Below are 21,749 nucleotides of genomic sequence, written 5' to 3'. Positions count from 1 at the left end.
ACTAATAATTTTAAGTCTTTCACATTGCATGTTAAACCTTTATCTAAACTAGAGGTATAGAATTTTAGATTTAGAAATGATCCCTTTATCTTAAAAATTAGATTCAGAGAGCTTAAGAGACTTGCCCAAGAAGGCGGAGCAATAGCCTCATGTATCCTGCCAGCTATTCCAGTACCACTCAGTCACCATGTCCATTCATTTTGAGATATTGAGCAAAAAGAAAAAACTCATAGACATGGACAACAGTGTGCCAGAAGGAGAGAAGGGTGGAGGGAAATGGAGGAGGGTATAGGGGGATAAATGGTGATGGACACACAATACAGTGTAGATGATGTGCTGTAGAATTGTGCACCTGAAACCTGTATAATTTTGTTAACCAGTGTCACCCCAATAAATTTAATAAAAAGGAAAAAATTTAAGGGAGAAAATTTCCCAATTTCTTTCTAAATTATAGGTACAAATGATATTTTAAGATAGAATTCAAGTGAAAGAAAATGAGAGACCTACAAAAGTTCCCTTAGCAGAAAAAAACAAACAAGAGATAATCAAAGAAACCAAGTTTCACATTTTCTTAGGTGCTGCATCTGGCAGACCTGGCCTAGGACCACGAATGCTTTGGAAACCATGACACCAAGAGTGATGGGAAAGGAGGAAGGATGAATAGCCTGGAAAAAAAGAGACTTCATCACATACCAAAGGACCTAAAGAAAGACTAGATTTATTCTCTATTTTCAGAGCATAGAATTAGAACCAATGAGAAATTTTAGAGAGCTAAGTTATTCCTAAATTCAGAAAATTCTAACTACTGGGTCTTTCTTTCTGTAAGTAGAAAGAATTTTATTTTTTGGTAATGAGTTCCATATCCTGGTTTTAAAGTAAATTTAAGCAAACCTAAAGCTAAATATTAAATAAAGCAAGTCTAGTTCATGAGCAAGAGTCTTTATTTTAATAATAAGAATTACCAGGACATGCTCTGGCCGGTGTGGCTCAGTGGGTTAGAGTGTCATCCCATACACTAAAAGGTGGCAGGTTTGATTCTCCGTCAGGGACACATACCCAGGTTGAGGGTTTGAGCCCTGGTTTGGTATATATGGGAGGCAGCCGATCGATGTTTCTCTCACATCTATGTTTCTCACATTGACATTTCTCTCTCTTGCTCTCTCTCAAATCAATTTTTTTAAATTGGAAAAAAAAGAATTACCAAGACACATTACTTTAACCCTTCCAGACCCTTTAGGGTTACCTCTTTCTTGGGAAATATTTTTTATTTAGAACATTGTGGCGCTTTCATAAAGCTCATGCCAAGAGGGACCGATTTATTTACAAACATTATACAATTTTATCTGTATTAAAGCCATGTAATGTTTATACAACCGTATGTGTGTCAAAACTCACAAATTAATCATTAAAAATTAGGGTTAATTTTATTATGTGTAAATTATACCTTTATAAAAAATAGGAAGAAAAATCATCCATCTAAAGTGGAGCTTCCCTTAAAAAAACCCTCCACCAACAGGTTTTTTTTTAATTGAATTTATTGGGGTTACATTGGTCAGTAAAATTATATAGTTTCAAAGTATACAGTTCTACAATACATCATCTGCACATTACATTGTGTACTCACCATCCAAAGTCTAGTTTACTTCCATCACCATTTATCTCTCATTTACCCTCTTCCACCTGCCTTCATCAGCCCCCTTCCCTCTGGTAATCATCATACCGTTGTCTGTATCCATGACCCACCAATAGGCTTTTATTCCTAACCTGATTTGTATCTTAAAATCCCAGAGATTTTAAGGGTAAATAGAACAGACTTTCTAGTCAGTCTCTCCACCTCTTCTGATCTAAGTGATTTGGAGCAGGTTACTTGTTCCTTGACCTCTCAAAACTCATTATCTGTTAGAGGAGAAGACGGACATGAAAAGTCAATTGCTGTGCAGGATAATGAAAACAATATCAGAGGCTAGTCTAAAGAACAATGTTAGGACAGGAGAGAATAAACAATGTTTATTCTTGAAGAATAAAAGAGAAATTTGTCAAGCAAACAGGGAGGGAGAAAAACATATATACAAATAGCCCTAAAGAAAAAACAAAACAAAACACTTATTTTAGCAACCAAGCAGGCCTGAAGTAGGGGTTATACAAGGAGAAATGGCAGGAAATTGCTGAAGATGTATAGGTTAGATCAGACCTGGGAGAGTCTGATAAGAATCATCTGCTTGTTAAAAAACAGATTCCTAGGCCCCACCCCAGATCTACTGAATCAAAATCTCTGTGGGTGGGACCCAACACTATAATCTCAAAGAGCCCCTGGTGATTCTGATGGGCAGCCAGACTGGGAGACCACTAAATTGCAAGAAATGATGGAAACGTGGATTCAGGAAGCTGCACTGGTGATAGAAAATATGGGCAGATAAGAAAGTTACAAGAATAAATCTATAGACTTGGTGACTGATATGGATATAAGAGGTGAGAATGAACGTTCAGGATTACTCCCAGATTTCTGGAGTGGCTGGTGGCATAGATGGTGAAGTCATGATCCAGGACAGAGCATAAAGGAAAAGGAGTAGATCTGGAAGGAGATGGTCAGGTAAACTTTTAAACATCTTGTGTTTGAAGTACTTGTGCGGCACGTAGGAGGAAGTATCCAATGGGCTCTCAGTGGCAGAGGACTGCCAGGGCTGCAGACACACAAGAGTCTGGCAATGAAAATCACACCAGTGTTTGAAGTCACAAGGAGAAGAGCACATAGAATAAAAAGCGCACACAGAGTAAAAGGAGCAAAGAATGAATCCTGGGGAAGACTTATGGGAAGACTGGGAGAAATAAATGGTATCAAAGTAGCCAGAGAAGAAGGACGAGAATAACATCACGGAGACCAAGAGAGTAAGATTTTTCCAAAATGATGGGGTAGGCAACAGACACTACAGATAGAGAATCGACTGTCCTTTTCTTTTTAGTGAAGAATAATATGTCATAGATTTGATGGGTGCTGATTAAATGTGGAAGTTCCTAGTAAACATGGATATCACAAAGTCATTCCTTCTGTGGCACCCTTTCCCTCTCCATTCCAAATCTTCACAAAGGTATCTTATGTCGGGAATAATCTGAGCCCCTCTCATTAAAAGTCAAGCCCTTTGATGTCTTCTAGGCCTTTTCTTCCAAACCTAGAGGAATTCTCAAGATTCTGAGTATAGACTCTAGAGTCAGGCCATCAGCATTAGAATACTACCTCCCCCGTTTACCAGCTGAATAAACCTGAGCAAGTTACTTAGTCTCTCTGGCCTTATGGATAATAAAAAGGGGGGTTGTTGGGAGAAATAAAATACTCCATGTACAGTGTCTGACACAGAATAAGAGCTCCATAAATGTTGGCAATAATCATTATTATTGACAATAATCCAACCACTCTTCCAAGAGAAGAGTTAAACCAAATTAAAGAAAAATTACCATCAACAATAAATATTAGGGAAAAGTTTAAACTGAGAAAACAGAACATTTTATAATTTATTCAGGAGAGCAAATGCATAGCAAGTCTAACTCTGAATTTTGAATTATTTAGAAAGGCTGTTTTTTTTGTTTTTTAAATATATTTTTTATTGATTTCAGAGAGGAATGGAAAGGGAGATGTTTATACTATATAACCAAATCATATGCCCTGACCAGGAATCGAACTTCAACCTACTGGTTCATAAGTCGATGCTCAACCACTGAGCCATGCCAGGCAAGCATTTTTTTCTTTGTTTTTTTAAAAAACAACACCTTGTTTTAAAGAAAATGTAAACCAGATGTAATAAATAATAAAATAATTCTAACGCATCCAATAGTTTTGAAGTAACCCAAGTTCTTTAGAAACCTCTATTTATATGCAAACAACTATAATTAATTTTCACAACCAATTATCAGTGCATATAATAAAGCAACTTTCTTAAATATCTCTAACAGACCTCCTCCTTTTTTTGAAAGGCTGATATCTTTTAAAGCTTTTAGAACTCAGGATTTCTACCAGTCAGCATTAACTTTCTTCCCCAATTAGTCTAAGCTGGCCATCATAGCCCATCCCAAAAAATTAATAAAACGTTTTCTCTACAGGCACAAAAGCTTGTACAGTGGATGCACCAAGCAAATGGCTGAGGACTAGCAGACTGAATGAAGGTCACAAAGTATCCAGAAAATAAATTATTATTATTATAGCTACTGCTACTATGAGAATAGACATTCAGGACATTTCTAAACTGCCCTTTGATTCAGATAAAATGAGCAACAGCTACTGATCAAAATGGTTCTAAAAGATATACAGTCCCTGTTGGGGTAAAAAAACACAACTAAATGTTCTACAAAAATTCATGCCATTGTTTGGCTTTCTTAAGTATATTTTATAATCAATAGCTGAAGAACATTTTAAAATTTGTCTTCTTCCATAGTAATATAAGTAGCAGATTATCAAAGAAATTAGGAATACACACTTTGGTTCAAAGTGTGGTCCATGCACCAGCAGAAAAGCAACTCCTGGGAGCTTGCTAGCAGAATCTCAGGTCTCACTTCAGACCTACTAAGCCAGAATCTGTATTTTAATATGATTCCCAAGTGATTTTACATATTAAAGTCTAAGAAGAACTGCTAGAACTGCTAGTTTGCCTGGCCAGTGTTACTCAGTGGTGGAGCATTGACCTATGAACCTCCTGGTCATGGTTCAATTCCCAGTCAGAGCATATGCCAGGCTGCAAGTTCGATCCTCAGTAGGAATCGTGCAAGAGGCAGCTAACCAATGATTCTCTCTTATCATTGATGTTTCTCTTTCTCCCTTCCTCTCTCTGAAATAAATGTATGTATAAAGAAATATGGGCCTACTTTATATACTATATAACCAAATCATAAAAGTTTGATTAATTTTTCCTAGAATCTACCTGAAATCAGCCACTTTTTCTCTTCTAGCAAGTCTATTTCACCTACCACAAACAAAAGCAAAACACAAGTCTGACAACCAACTAGAGATACCGGTATTCAAGACATCAAGAAGTATATACAACACATTCTCTGAAACTGTTCATTCTCCTTAAGTTAGAGCCAACAGTGTCAAATCAACTCCATTTTCTTTACAACTGGCTACTAATCATTGATATGTAAGTGATATTGTTAAAAATGCATTTTCCTTTATGGACTACACAAAAATAATAGATACTCCATGTGACACTGTACTTAAAAACACCTCAAAGGCAAACTGCAGTCTTTTTCTTAAGGAGGTAGCCATGTCTTTCCCTATTTACGATAATGTCAATGAGGGCCCTTATTTCTTAAAGTATCTCTCTAACAATACCTGGTATATATAAGCAGCCTCAGCCCTTTGTTAAAATAAATTTTTAATAAAAAATATAAATAACTGTTGTCAAGAAGAGGTTGAGAAAGATCTTATCTCTATGACAGGAATAAACTAAATAACACCATAAGGACTCTTCTAGGTTCTAATCTAAAATATGATGCTTAATATATTTTCCAAGCCAAGTAAGAGCTTGGGCATCAGGTGAGGTAAAAAGGGAAGAAATGGAGAAGAAAGGGTCTTCACATAACTTGATACAGTGAGACAGGAAACGACCTGAAATATACTCTGGAAAAAAATACAGATTCTGAAAGTAGTGGATAAATGAGAGTCAGATCAATTTCCTACCGAGTCAGGTGATGAACAGGGAAATTTCTGCTTTAACCTCTAGGTACACAGGGAAGAGGATGAGGGCTTGAGCTTGGAAGAGCACCTGGATGAATTTAAGGAAAGGGCAGCTTTGGCAGACTGTAGAGATGGTCCAGGCAGAAACTGGGTTACAAAATGGCCAAGAGGTCAGTGTGTGATGGGCAGACAGGAAGGACTGTCACCAGCAAGGCAAGGGTAAACTGCTGTATCTGAAGTAGGAGGGAACAAATGGCCTGAGAGGAGTCCAGCACAGGGTTAGAACAAGAGGACAAAAAATGTTTCATGTAACTCAGTTTCTAACAGTCACCAAAGAGCCTAGAACAATGAAGGGAGAAGTTAAAAAGCAGAGTAAAAAAGAATTTTGGTTCCAAGTTTGCCTAAACAGAGATCGGAATAAAAGTAGAAAGTGAGAGAAATTATAGGATTTCCCATAGAGAGCAGATAAATAAGGATGCATTCAGAGGCTGTACAGGAGAAAAGACAGTAACACAGATGGGTTGATGACTATGTGATTTAAGCTGAAGACTAATTATTATGAGGTTTAATTTGGGAGAGTAGGTACAAGATGGATAATCCAGGGAAAATTGGTTTACTCACTTGGAAAATGAGGATAATAGTACCTAGGTGAAAGGAAAATAAGAATTAAATATAATTATATATATATCATTGGACATGGTGCCTGGACCTCAGTAAGCATCCAATAAATGTTCACTATTATCAGTGGGCAATAAAGCAGTATTTGTTGGATGAATAGGGAGGTTGTACTGCTCATGAAAAGGTCACTCATATAAAGGAGAAGATTCAATCCAGCTCTTTTACTTTCCAGCTGTGTAGTTTTAAGTCTATTTCTTCATCATAGAATAGTAAAATACTACCTACCTTACAGGGATTCTATGAACATTAAATAAGATAAGGTGTATAAAATGCACACTACAGCATTCTATAGTCCATATGGTCCTATAATGGAAGCTCAATAAGTAGCAGTGAGTTTCACCATGTGCAGATTATAGCTAAATTTGTGGCTTAAAAAAAATGACAAGAGGAGAAGGGATTGGGAGGATGAAGATTAGACTTTGGGTGGTGAGCACAGAATGCAATGTACAGATGATGCATCACAGAACTGTAGACTTGAAACATGTTATTAACCAATGCTACCCAAATATATTTTTTAAATGCATATTCATAAAAGCCAGTTCCTAGGGAAAGAAGAAACAATACCCAGGTGGGAGGAGATGTGGTACAAGAAGAGATCTGGGGGGAAAGATATATACAGTATATTAGATACAGAAGAATACTAGTAATGCCTCACATCCTGGGAGCCAAGATAGAATGAAGATAAATAGTTTCCTTCTCACTCAGTTTTCACATTTTGCTGAGATTTCCAGAAATTTCATGAAACTTCCTCCCTGTGCTAATCTGGGAATTCAGAGTCCAAACATCCCCTTTCGTGCTGCCAATGATACTAATTTAAGGCTTTAAGAAGATTGAAATGGCGTTTCCCTCTAGCAAAAAAGACTGAAGATCCAATTGGAGTGTGTATATGTGTTTAAGTGGGAAGTTTGGTCAAAATCTTCTCTTGCTAACAGTTCTATAAGCTGAATATCCACTGTATATCCTGAATTTATTCCTTTTCACTAATTAACAATAGCTTCTAGTTTTTATATTATAAAATTTGGCAAACACTTTCATAATTCACTTTGATATATTTTTTAAGGTCCTAGCTACTCCACCATATGGAAACCAACTTCATCTTCTCAAGCTAAATACCACTTTTTATATTTCATATGTAAATTATACAATATATTCATATATATGATATCTATAATAATAAAAGCAAACTATGCTAATTAGACTGGACGTCCTTCTAGATGACCTTCTGGATGAAGCGGGGGCTGCAAGGGAAGCCTGGGTCCCGGGTGCCAGAGGGAAGCTGGTGCCAGCAGCTGGGGGAAGAAAGGCCTACTCTTGCACAAATTTTGTGCATCAGGCCTCTAGTAAATTTATATAAATTTATATAAATAAATATCACTTTTTAATTTAATCTTATACAACAGTCTTTACAGTCTCTTTGAGCTTTTCAGATGTCTTTCTTTAGATTATCTCTGGTGGTATAATGATTTTGCTCAGATTTAGTATTCTAAATAGTGATACTTTGTAGATGAGATAGCAGTTAAGATAAAGTAAAATAGCACTGGCTGGGTTGCTCAGTTGGTTGGAGCATCATCTAGTACACCAAAAGGTTGTGAGTTCAATTCCTGATCAGGGAACATACGTAGGTTGCAGGTTGACCCCTAGGTTGGGGCACATACACGAGGCAAACAATCAATCTTTCTCTCGCTCTCTCTCTAAAATCAATAAAAAACATTTCCTCAAGTGAGGATTAAAATATCCTATCTAGCCATAACTGGTTTGGCTCAGTGGATAGAGCGTAGGCCTGTGGACTGAAAGGTCCCAGGTTCGATTCCGGTCAAGGGCATGTACCTTGGTTGCGGGCACATCCCCAGTAGGAGGTGTGCAGGAGGCAGCTGATCGATGTTTCTCTCGCATCGATGTTTCTAACTCTCTATCCCTCTCCCTTCCTCTCTGTAAAAAATCAATAAAATATATTTTAAAAAAATAAAAAATAAAATATCCTATCTAATAAAAGAGTAATATGCAAATTGACCATACCTCTGCTACACCCACAAGCCATGCCCACCAGCCAATCATGAGCGAGTATGCAAATTAACCCAACCAAGATGGCTGCGGCCACGGAGCAAGCAGGAGGCTTGGGTTTCCCCGGCAATGGAGGAAGCCAAGCTTTCCACCTGCCCTGGCCGGCCCAGGCCTCCACTCAAGGCTACAAAGTTTCAATTATAGAAGATAAATCAATCCCAGATACCAGGGTCTCCGCTTGGGTCACCGGGGGTTGGGGCCGGCCTGCAAACCACCACAGGCCCCTCACCCAGGCCACCCCACACCCTAAGGAAACCTCCACCCTGATCCAGGACAGCCCCCATCCGTGCACCAGGCCTCTACCCTATCTAATCCTATCTAATAAAAGAATAATATGCAAATTGACCATCACTCCAACACACAAGATGGCTGCCCCCATGTGGTCAAAGATGACTGCCCCCATGTGGACACAAGATGGCCGCCACAAGATGGCCAGCAGGGGAGGGCAGTTGGGAGGGACCAGGTCTGCAAGGGAGGGCAGTTGTGGACGATCAGGCCAGCAGGGGAGGGCAGTTTAGAGGGACCAGGCCTGCAAGGGAGGGCAGTTGGGGGCAATCAGGCTGGCAGGGGAGCAGTTAGGCATCAATCAGGCTGGCAGGGGAGTGGTTAGGGGGTGATCAGGCTGGCAAGCAGAAGCAGTTAGGGGAAATCAGGAAGGCAGGCAGGCGAGCAGTTGGGAGCCAGGAGTCCTGGATTGTGAGAGGGATGTCCGACTGCCCGTTTAGGCCTGATCCGACCGTGATCAGGCCTAAACAGGCAGTCGGACATCCCTTGAGGGGTCCCAGATTGGAGAGGGTGCAGGCTGGGCTGAGGGACACACACTGCCCCCCCCCCATGCATGAATTTCGTGCACCGGGCCTCTAGTATATATATATGGTAATATAAGAAAACATAAACAGGTCAGAGGGTTGATTATTGCTTTCCTGCTTGGCTAGTGTGATGGGTAACAAAATGATCTGTTTAGACCCATTTCCAATATAGTGTTCATCAGTAAGTTATTTAGCTTCTATGACTCTCAAGGACTTCCACACATATGGAAATAACAATGCTTGCCAGGCCTACCTCCCAGGTTGTTGTGAAGTTCTTGATAAAACTGCAAAGCAAAATACAAAGGCAAGGTTGTCTTCCTTGTTATCTGCTACTCTAGCCCCTAGGGACTTCTGTTAAGGCAACAGCTTTGCACACTTTTTATAAAGCCATTTTTACTAAAAGCTGAAAAAATAAAAGAATCAACTTATTTATCACTGCACACTGAATAAAGATAATTTCGAGAGGTGCTATCATATTAATTACATATGGTAAATTTGTTTTTAATTGTGATAAAAAACATTTACAATTTACCACCTTAGCCATTTTTAAGTGTATAGTTCAATAGTGTTAAGTATATTCACATTGCTGTGCAACCAATCTCCAGAACTTTTTCTTCTTGCAAACTGAACCTCTGTACCATTAAACAACTCCCCATCTCCTCCACTCCCCTAGCCCTTTTCTGTTTCTATGAACTTGACTACTGTAAAGATCTCATATAAGTATTTGTCTTTTTGTGCCTGGCTTTTTTCACTTAGCATAATGAAAAAAGGTTCATTTATGTTGTAGCATATGCCAGAATTTCCTTCCTTGTAAGGCTGGATAACATTCCATTGTATGTATATACCATATCTTGTTTATCCATCCATACATCACTGGACATTTGGGTTGCTTTCACCTCCTGGCTATCATGAATAATGCTGCTATGAACATGTATATGTAAAAATCTATGAAATTCTTTAATACATATCTTGTGCCTCAGTTTTCAGTTAATAAACAAATAAAAATGAAAACAAAGAAGCTTACTTTGACTATTCCAGTTCAAAATCACAAATACCTATATGTCATCACATGTAAAAGTAACTGATTCCTTCAGTGGATTAATGCATTTGCATTTCAAATTCCAAGACTTATATTCCAGGGAGAAACCAAGATGGAGACATAGGTAAACACCTGAACTTGCTGCCTCACACAACCACTTCAAAACTACAACTAAAAGACAAAACGGGTATCATCCAGAACCACGGGAAGGCTGGCTGAATGGAAATTCTATAACTAGAAGGAAAGAGAAAAGCACACTGAGACTCGGAGGAGGAGCGGAGGTGCAGAAGTGAAGTGCAAAGGTATGGAGGCACGGAAAGGGCTGGCAATTGAGTATGTGGCTGTCTTTTTCAATCGGGAGGGAGACACAAGCTCCCAACTGCTCTGAACTCCAGTTCTGGGCGGGACTCTGGGGACCCAGGCTCATACGGGGAGAAACTGGACTGTCTGGCATCGGGCGGAACTCGAGGGCAGCTTTCTCTCAGAGGTGCTTGCAGCGATCATTGTTCCTGCACTGTGCTGAGGGACACAGAGACACAGGTCCTCTTCCAGGCAGGGCTGGCGGTCAGCCATTGCTGTTTGCTCCACCCCCGGGTAATTCCCTGAGACCCCGCCCCAACCAATTTGTGCACAGAGGCTTTTGCATTGAATGGCCTGGCCCTTTGCAATCTGAAACCTAATATACTGCAGCGGGGTCAAAAATCCCCAGAGCCTCCAAAAGAAGGCCCAAGGCTCAACAGCAGCTTTCATTGCTTCACAGCTGGGCCTCATCTGGACACATCCAAACCCCAAATAAAGAGAAGGAATCTGCTGATCTCTCTGTAGCTCCTGCTGGGTGGCCTCTCTCTTTGGAGATCCAAGAGCCAATGTACCCAGTGGTCAGAGAGAGACCATCCAGACTACAACTCTTCAGATCCATAAGAGACACACTCAGGGGCAGGCTCAGTGAGCACCAAAGTCCCATTGAAGCAAGTCTTGCCCCATAAGGGTTTCTCCAGCACAGAAGTTCTCCCATCATAGACACAACTGGTGCTCACAGCCAACTGGCCTGGAGGTCAATTCCTCCCAGTGATACCAACAACAATCAAGGCTTAACTATAACAAGACTGTGCACACAGCCCACAAAGGGATGCACCAAGAGTGTCCACCTCAGGTAATTAGGGAGGCTGAGCCACTGGGCCCTATAGGACACCTAGCACACAAAGCCACTCTATCAACACAGGGAAGCAGCCAAAATGCAGAGACAAAGAAACAGGTCACAAATGAAAGAAATGGAGGAAAGCAAACTACTGGATATAGAGTTCAAAACCACGGTTATAAGGTTACTCAAGAATCTTCTAGAAACCTCCGATAAATTTAGTGAGACCCTCGAGGATATGAAAAAGGACCAACTGGAAATTAAGCATACACTGACTGAAATAAAAAATAATATACAGATATCTAACAGCAGACTAGAGGATCACAAGAATCAAGTCAAAGATTTGAAATACAAAGAAGCAAAAAACACCCAACCAGAAAAGCAAAAAGAAAAAAGAATCCAAAAATAATGAAGATAGTGTAAGGAGCCTCTGGGACAACTTCAAGTGTACCAACATCCGAATTATGGGGGTGCCAGAAGAAGAGAGAAAGCAAAATACTGAAAACCTATTTGAAGAAATAATGACCAAAAACTCCCCCCACCTGGTGAAAGAAATAGACTTACAAGTCCAGGAAGCACACAGAACCCCAAACAAAAGGAATCCAAAGAGGACCACACCAAGACACATCATAATTAAAATGCCTAGGGCAAAAGACAAAGAGAGAATATTAAAAGCAGCAAGAGAGAAACAGTTACCTACAAGGGAGTACCCATACGACTGTCAGCTGATTTCTCAACAGAAACTATGCAGGCCAGAAGGGAGTGGCAAGAAATATTCAAAGAGATGAACAGCAAGAACCTACAACCAAGATTACTCTACCCAGCAAAGCTATCATTCAGAATTGAAGGTCAGATAAAGAGCTTCACAGATGAGAAAAAGCTAAAGGAGTTCATCACCACCAAACCAGTATTCTATGAAATGCTGAAAGGTATTCTTTAAGAAGAGGAAGAATAAGAAAAAGGTAAAGACAAAAAACTATGAACAACAAATACGTATCTATCAACAAGTGAATCTAAAAATCAAGTGAGTAAAAAGTCTGATGAACAGAATAAACGGGTGAATATAATACGATCAGAGGCATAGAAAGGGAGTGGACTGATAATTCTCAGGGGAAATGTGTGTGGTGGGGTGTGGGAAGAGACTAGACAAAAATCGTACACCTATGGATGAGGACAGTAAGTGGGGGGGGTAAGAGCAGAGGGTGGGGTGGGAACTGGGTGGAGGGGAGCTATGAGGGGAAAAAAGAGGAACAACTGTAATAATCTGAACAATAAAGATTTATTAGAAAAAAAGACTTATATTCTAATTAAAATAGAATAAATGACAATATTCTGTGAAGAAAATATATAATGTAAGATTTTTTTTAAATTACCCTTTTAGTTAAGAAACACACACCAAAGCCATTTAGTTTATTTTGTTTTCCCCAAGACCTACGTATTTTTAGTAATTTTATAAAAATTTTACGTCACACTTCCAAATTTAAATTAGAAATTCTCAAAGATAAAGTGTCTATAATTGGAAATCTTTTGGAATGATGTATGATAAAATTTTGCATTTTTATAGAAAAAATATAAAGATTAAATTTCAACTATAGAAGCCATTGCTTTAGGAGATATTCTGAAGATTCAATAAAGTGGTCTTAAGAGATCATGTACTGTTACCAGGAATCAAATTGTTACCCCCTGGTTCATAGTAAGTTCAAGACTCTCATGATTTAGGTAGAAATATGAGACCCAAAGAACCATGAATAACTTGCCCAAGACTATGTAACAAGCATCCTCAGCAGTTACATATTACATAATAAATGTAATGTATGATTGTATACATTATATGTATAATGTATAATGAACCTATTCTTTAATATTATTGCTACTACTCTTGGCAAAATAGTTAATCTTGGTTTGTCAAGCAATATTTAGATAATTAAATAGGTATAGTATTACAGCAGTACTATGTGCTATAACAATGCTATGTCAATGCAGTTGCTTAAATATCTGTATTCCTTGGTTTTTCTGTTCCTTTACTTATTTCTTCTGGAGAATATCAGAGAAAGTAAAAAAGACTAAATATGAATGTTACTTCTATTTGGGCAGTACTGATAACTGTTTTGTTGGAAAGATAGTAATTATTGCATAGAATAAGATTTTTGAATTACTGATCAATATGTTTATCTGAAATTGCTTTATGTATTTAAAAAATTTTATTTTATTTTTAAAAATATACTTGTATTGCTTTCAGAGAGGAAGGGAGAGGGAGAGAGAGAAACATTAACGATGAGAGAGAATCACTGATTGGCTGCCTCCTGCATGGTGCCTACTGGAGATGGAGCCCGCAACCTAGGCATGTGCCCTGACCAGGAATCAAACTGTTACCCCCTGGTTTATAGGTTGACGCACAATCACTGAGCCCCACCGGCTGGGCTATTTAAAGAATTTTTAAAAATTGTGTCTATATCCAGAATTTTAGAGCTGAGTGAGCCTTAGAGATTACTTAATTCAACTCTATTTATACATGAAAAAAGTTGAGGTAGGAAAAGCAAACAGACTTGACCAAACTCTCAAAGCTAATTAGCAGGAGATCTAGGACTAAAGCCTAGGTCCGTGGTCGGCAAACTGCGGCTCACGAGCCACATGCGGCTCTTTGGCCCCTTGAGTGTGGCTCTTCCACAAAATACCATGGCCTGGGCGAGTCTATTTTGAAGAAGTGGCGTTAGAAGAAGTTTAAGTTTAAAAAATTTGGCTCTCAAAGGAAATTTCAATTGTACTGTTGATATTTGGCTCTGTTGACTAATGAGTTTGCCGACCACTGGCCTAGGTCATCTAAATCCCAGTCCAGTGTTCTTTCCATTCTCTATTCCATGCTGCCCTCCTCACTTCCACACACTTCCCAACGCTGCATAGGCAATGAAGAGAGAAGAATTATGTCTGATTTTATATCTCTTGAAAATAACTGTTCAGTGCTAATAAATAATTTAATGGTTTGATTCCTTCATTAAATTTAGTCAACATCAATTGACTAACTTATGATTAAAATCATTTAAAAATGTGTTCTATGATTTAGTGTGGTCCAAAACCTTATTAGTGTTTAGTAATCGGAATATCTCACTATTTGAAATTATGCTATGTTAAGGGGGTCATCTTCTCAATACATATGAAATTAACATGTGTCACTCCCTAGTGTTGGGGAGAAAAATACAAAGTGAAAAGGTAAATATAATGGCTTAAACAATTCAAGACAATGAAATCACAGAAAGAATGGTATGAGGAAGTACATGGGTAAATGCTAAAGGAAATGGGATCACATAAAGCAATAAAGGTTCTAGGGTACCATGGCCAAGAATGGCTTTATAAAGGAGGGAAACTGCTGGGTTCAGTTGAAGGGCCATCTGTAGAGGTAATCTGGGGAAGGGCAGGTGGACATGCACAAATTTTACTCAAGGATGAACTCTCCAAGTTGGCTAGAGCTGCAGGTCTATGGGCAGAGAAACACTGATTGGCCAGGTTAGAAAGGAAATTTAGAAGCTGGTTTTGAAAGGCCAGGTATTTCCTTCCTTCTCTTTAATAAAAGCTCAAACCTATGTGATTAAAAAATATATATTCTAATATTCTCATTTCAATGGAAAATAAAACAATAGCACCTTGACTTGTTAAGGAGAAATGTCCTGATGATGAAAAGAAAAGGGGAAAAAAAGAGCCATCCAAAATGAGAAAAGACAAATTCTGTTACACAACTCATTTCTGTGTTTAATTCAACACATGTTTAACTCAAAATAAGTAATGATCTAAATCCAAAATAATACTTATGTTAATAATAATAAACCATTCACTAATGACAATATCATATGACTTGAGAAAAAACTAAAGCAAATTGAGTTTTTAAAGGATAACCAACTTCTGCCCAGCTAGCATGGCTCAGTGTTTGAGCATCAAGCTATGAACCAGGAGGTCATGGTTCAATTCCAAGTCAGGGCACATGTCCGGGTTGCAGGCTCCATCCCCAGTGTGCAGGAGGCAGCTGATCAATGATTCTCTCTCATCATTCATGTTTCTATCCTCTCTCCCTCTCCCTTCCTCTCTGAAATACATATATATATATATATATATATATATATATATATATATACACACACATATATATACATACATAAATACCAACTTCTTTGTGGCTCTTAAGATCACAAAAGCATTGTCTGAAGTAATTATCTGTGTAATTCTTAAAACCTTTCTCCCTAAGCCAAAGAAACTAACTATAAAACTATGTCCTGACAACAGTTTTAGAATCTGCATTTACCCTCTCAGAATTCCATCTGTGATAGAACTTCTGCTATATGCTGTTGGGGAAAGGAACAATACCACACTGGAGTGAAGTAAAAAACAACAGGAACCAACCAACCAAACAAACAAAACCCCAGAAAACCCTTAAATAGCATGGACCTCTTAAAAGCTTCAGGGAGGTTATGAGAGAGAGATAACTCTAGAACAAGCATATCAAACTCGAGGGCCTTGGGCCGCATGCCTTGTTTATTTGGCCCAGGTTAGCCTTTGAGTTTGACATGCTTGCTCTAGAACCTCATGGCAAACACTGACCAAAGGAGATCCCATGTTAAAAACTGGTAATGCTACACTTATTTGTCTTTAATTGGCTGCCTAGAATTTGGAATGCCTTTTCTTGAGAAACACTGAAAATGGTGACTGGCAGGGTTCCAAGACTAATCCAAACAAACAAACAAACAAAACCTATTTTAAGCAATACATAAGTAAAAATGTACACATTAACTGTGATAAATAATAATTCTAATGTAAATATACTGTACAATGTTTAAGACACATGCTTCTCTACAACAGACCTGCTTTTAGCCCAGCTTATTAGAGTTGAGTTAAAGATCCCCTCCTACAAGCCCCCAGTTTTGGCAAGCCAGATGATTCACTGACCCTTAAGCACACTGTCAGTTCCTAGGAACTCTCCAACAGTATCCAAAACAACTTCCCATGATGAAACATATTGAAACAGAGCTTTAATATTCTTGTCGCAACACAAGACTGCAGTACAGGTAGAAGTAGAGAGGAGAAGAGTAGAGAAGGGCTTTTCTGACCTTCCCTAGGCCCCAGGTAGGCCTGACTGACAGATCACACTGCCCTCAGACCACGGCCTTGACCAGGGTGGGCAAACTTTTTGACTCGAGGGCCACAATGGGTTCTTAAACTGGACCGGAGGGCCGGAACAAAAGCATGGATGGAGTGTTTGTGTGAACTAATATAAATTCAAAGTAAAGGAGCGGAGGGGAGAGCAAGAGAACCGGATAGAACAGCCAGATCCAGCCCGCGGGCCGTAGTTTGCCCAAGGCTGGCCTTGACCCTCTAGACTTCCTAAGCTGCATAGGGACAATCATCAAGTGTTCTCATCCTCTCCTCAGAGCCCAGTACTGTGCCTGCACATGTGGAAAGAATGAATGATTATTTAAGCCTAGCTTCCAAACTTCACCATCATTCTTCCTCCTCCTGTACCGTTCATCCTTCTCTCCCTTCTACCCCCTCCAAAGTTAATTTAAGGACCCAGCAAGGCTGGTCTTTTATGCTCTAGCTTCAACTCCCAAGTAGACACAAATTTTTCACCAAAATGTTGGGTACTGTATCCTTGAACAGAGAGCAGTGTCAACCACACACACACACACACACACACACACAAATACACACATATATGTGCATGCATACTTCATGAACAATAGCTGTTTGAAAACATGGGATTAAAAAGAAATATGGTGGCTCAGGAGACATTTAGCCTTATTGTGGGGATGCTGGCTATTAATTCTTCAGATTTTTTTTTTTTTGCTAAATATCAGTTACACAAGTTTACTAATAAACATTTATTAAAATATAAATGAACACAATGAATGATATAGATACTTTGGGTATTTACAGACGGGAATGCTTATATTCACCAGTTTACATCTCTTGACTAGATTTCACTTTGAGTCAAGGATACCAGTCCTAATAATTTTAATATATTCATAAAGTAATAGAAGAGAAAATAAATACAATGACATTAGAGTACCTCCTACTCTTATACCACCAACTGGCAAAAAGTCCCACATCAATCTATACTTTCCTATATAATATAAACCAAGATTAGTTTACTTGTTTAAAAAATCTGAAGCTATTAAATAAGGAAGTAGAAAAAGTTCTTGTTTTTCTAAATGTACAGCTCTTTCAAAGTTTCAATTCAATATATGAAGTGTCAATGATATAGTAAAAGTAACATCTTCTGTATTAATAAACTATGGGCTATATGCTGTATCTGCTAGATATGTGCTGTTAAGAAGCCCAGTTTTATACATTGCTTTGGACATGTTTTATTAAATAGCACCATTTGACAAAATAGCTCAAAATAGTATTTTTGCAGAAACTGTTTGCCCTAGGGCAAAAATATCTTAGATCATAAAATATATTCTATAAAACTGTAACTATTCCTGTTATAAACAGTCCAAAATAGATACATGTTATTTACACTAAGATAAAAACATGAGCGGAGAGAAATATTCAATTAAGTAATAAAACAGAAAGATAGAAGCATATAACTACAGTTCTGGGGAAGATAGCACACAAAGGCACAGAGTCTTGCTCATTTCTTGCTCTCACTGAGTAATTTGTGTCCTTTCACAACAGTCACCACTATTTCCCAAAACCATCTTTCTCTCCACTCATTTTTATTTTCCCCCTTTCCAAACATCAGACTCATCAACTTTCTCTTCAGCCTCATCTAAGAGACTAGTTTTCTACTCTGAAACTCCTTCACCCAGATTTTCATAAAATTATAGTGAGAAGAGATCATCTTGGAATTGGATCAGTGTTAATGAGTCAAAGAAAAGGTACCGGGAGAGCATGGAAGAGAGGGGAAGAGGCAGTGAAAGGAAATGGGACACCACAGGCTTCAGGTCTGATGTGCCTGAATCTGAAAAAATACTCCTCTTTACACAGCAGCAAGGCAGACAGGCTCTATCCCACTAAGCCCCTAAGTTAAGAAATACCATCTACCTACACTAGGTAGCTGATTACAGAAAGCAAGGAAGCAGTCTCAGGTTTCGTAAGTGGATAGCCAGGGCACCTTTCCTCCATCTGCTAGTGAGAGGTCACCTGTGTCCCAGTGGCTACGCTCATTCCTCCGTCTTAGCTCACAATATTATATTATTTTATGTCTTCCACGAGAGTCTCAAGCTTTCAAATAAGGCAACTGCATAACCCTATCCTATTTCATTTGTGATTAGAAAAGATTTAACTATCACACAAAGGTATATTCTATCTTTGTTCTCAATTCTCTCTGAGACTCAAGAGGTGGGAAGAGAATGACAGACAGGAATGAGAACTCCTGGGTGTGGCTCTGGACTATATGGAGATTGGAGGACCTTGACAATGTCTGAACTCTAAAGTATGCGAAGTGCAATTACCTGCCAAAGAGCTTTACAAAATTGTGTAATGGGAAACCCTGATGCAATGTTTAAATAACTCAAATCACTCCTGAGATGAAGGGAAGGATACATCTTTCCCAGCTTTTATAGGTAAAGCATAACCTCAGTGTAATAGTACACATAAGAAAGACTTTAAAAGGAAAAACCTCATTAAAAACTGTCTTTTAACCATTTTCAATTACAATGGCTAACTAAACAGCTTACTTCTCAGTGTCAAACTTGAGAGCTTCTGAAAAAGAACACACTTTTCTAAAGAAGCTAAAGCTACATTAATGTCAAAGAATTATTTGTCTCAACCAGAAATAATTCCAGCAACACATTTTCTCTACAGCAAATATCCCACGTATTGTACTGTATTCATGCTGTAACCACTATCCCATTTACTCTAACAACAAACACAAAAACTACAGGAATAAATTTTCATTTCTAGGGAGGCAAAGTCACAATGTGGAATGTTAATTTCCTCCCCTGCTGGGATGCAGTGCAGTATTGCAAAAGGGCTATAAAATTTAAATCATAAGATTATTTATAAAATCCTGTTAACCTAATTTTTTATTTCAAAACTTTTAAATGCCTTAAGGCCAAAAGCAACTGAAACAGTTGGATAAAATAAATGGTGACATGTCAAAATAATATCACAACTGCTTCTGCTAGAAGACCTGCATGTATCAACCAATCGAATGTCGTGTCAAAACAACTAAAGGGAAAAGTTTGCAGATTTAAGAAAACTGTACATATGTAGGCTTCTAGGACAACCTCTAGGTGCTGCTGTAGAGACCCCCTTCCTAAAGACATTTCTTTCCCGGTGTTTTAGCACCCCCATCCCCCTGACTACACTGCACTGCGCAAAGCCAATATAGACAATCACTTCAAACATATCTGCTATTGAAAAGCCTCAGAAACTGACATTCTTCAAGACTCAAGGAGCCAAACAATGGCTCTTTATCTTTCTTTCCAAATTATCATAGAGATGAATGAGCTAGACAAAATATTAGCAGGTTAGCAGGTTGTGTCAAAGCAACCAGGAGGCGGAAGAAGCAAAAAAAACAGCTACCATTGCAGTCCCCCGCGCCCCCAGCCATCTCTCCACACGGAATGTTACTAAATGTTAAAACCAATCCTGTGCATAATTTAGAAGCGTCAGCTGAGATCTGGAGATGTGGGCTTATAGAGTAGGGCGGTTCCTGCGACGAGCTCTCGGCAGCACAGACTCCGTCTGAAATGCCAGCTCCTGCATCCGAGAAGCTGGTGAGAGATGGTGGGAGCTCAGAGGGAAACCGTGAGAGCGTCGCGGGGAGGGAGAGGCCTTAACGTTCGGATCAGATGAACCAGTGCCCCACCGCGGTCCCCGCGCCCGGTGCCTCCTCTGATCCGCAGCATCCCAACAGCCGCAGGGGCTGGTGTCTCCCGCGGGGCCGGGCGAGGATGGGGAAGCCCCGCGGCTTTACCTGTGATGGACCAGGTCCAGCGGTAGAACTCCACCGTGTCGTTGAGCGCCGTGGACACCGCGTTCAGGACACTGCCGGGCTCTGAGTCCAGGAGCCCCATCGCGGCGGTCAGCGGGAGCCGGCAGTGGGAGGAGAGAGCGGAGACCCCGAGGGAGGGCAGACCTCGACGGCGACGGCCGAGGGAGCGAGCGGCAGTCGGGGTCCCCTCCAACGGCGGCGACCCAGCGTCGTCTTCTCCTCCTGCTCGGGGCGCCGAGGCAGCGGGGATGCGGCGGCGGCGACCAGCCTGACGGAGGAGAAGGTACCGTCAGGGCTCCGTGCAGGAGGAGGCGGAGGAGGAGCTCCAGGCGTAAGCGTCGAGCGCTGCACCAGTCTGCCGCCGCCGGCCGCCGCCGCTCCAGTCTCCTCGGCTGGAGTCACGTGGGGGGCGGGGGGCCGGCGCGCCCCTCCTCCCGCCCGCGCCCGGCCTCGGGCGGAGGGGTGCTGCGGTCGGGGGGCGGCGGGAGCCAGGTACGCGCAGGCGCGTCCCGCCCTCTCGACCCTTCCCCCCTTCCGGGGTCGCGCGGGAGCAGGACACCTGCGCCTCCGGGTGCCACCCTTCCCGCCTCCCTCCCGGCATCGGGCCCCGCGAAGGAGGACATCGCCCTCCCACGGCTGACCTTGCATCCGCCCAGGTTGCATCTTAGGAAACAGGACAAGGAAGAATGGGCGTTTTGTGGCGAAGGATGAGGTGGACGAGGTGCTTTGGTGCTTAGCCTGTCATTGACTTGGACTTCCCTTGGGTTCTGTTTCCTTCACCCCTGTCAGCACATGCTGGCCACCATGGCCAGGGAAATGCACAAGTTATTCCTCTAAATTCGGGAAGCTATAGTGATGGAGAATGGATTTGGGGGTCTGGCTACTCGTTAACATGGTGGGAATCGGTATATGTGGAGAGACGACTTGAGTTAATAGGTGGATTTTCCGCTACAGTCGGTGCCCCTAACCCCCATGTTGTTCAAGGATCAACTGTAATTTGAATGAAGGCTTGCACGTGTTCTGTAGAGCCTTTTAATATATATGGAATAATCAAAGAGACATAATTGTGCTAAATTAGGCCATTAGGAATTCAGAGAAGAGTGAGGACCAAAAGGGGCCTGCCTTAAAGTTAGAGAAGTCAGCTTGGACCTGAAAGAAATGAGGTGAATCTGAAAGGATAATTGGTCAGGAGACAAAGGGCAATCTAGGCAAAAGAAGATAAAGTAATTTTTTATTTTAAAAAAAATTGTTTAGATAAAAAGAAGGTGGGAGGCAACATGATAATCTGCTCCTGGAAAGTAGCAAAAATACACTACATACAGTTAATAATTTGATAATTTCTGGCATCAACCAAGATCTTTGAAAATAGTCCAATAATCTTTTCACCTACTTGTTATTTAAACATGTCACCTACTTTTTGTTTACCTTTTCTC

The 21,749-nt window shown here is 40.2% G+C and overlaps 1 protein-coding gene across 1 annotated transcript in view; it reads right to left on the bottom strand.

Moving 5' to 3' along the window:
- The window catches only part of ELOVL4 (ELOVL fatty acid elongase 4), a 36,892-nt gene extending 16,182 nt beyond the window's left edge, over positions 1-20,710 (bottom strand). The window contains exon 1 of the mRNA XM_080664073.1: positions 20,299-20,710. Coding sequence (XP_080520199.1) covers positions 20,299-20,398 — 100 coding nt within the window. The 5' untranslated portion in view covers positions 20,399-20,710. The remainder of the gene's footprint in view (positions 1-20,298) is intronic.
- Between the last annotated feature and the right edge of the window lie 1,039 nt (positions 20,711-21,749).

This window comes from Plecotus auritus (assembly GCF_963455305.1).
Source record: "Plecotus auritus genome assembly, chromosome: 4".
NCBI classification, from domain to species: Eukaryota; Metazoa; Chordata; class Mammalia; order Chiroptera; family Vespertilionidae; genus Plecotus; species Plecotus auritus.
Note: the sequence above shows the minus strand (reverse complement) of the source record. Positions and strands in the feature narration are given on the sequence as shown.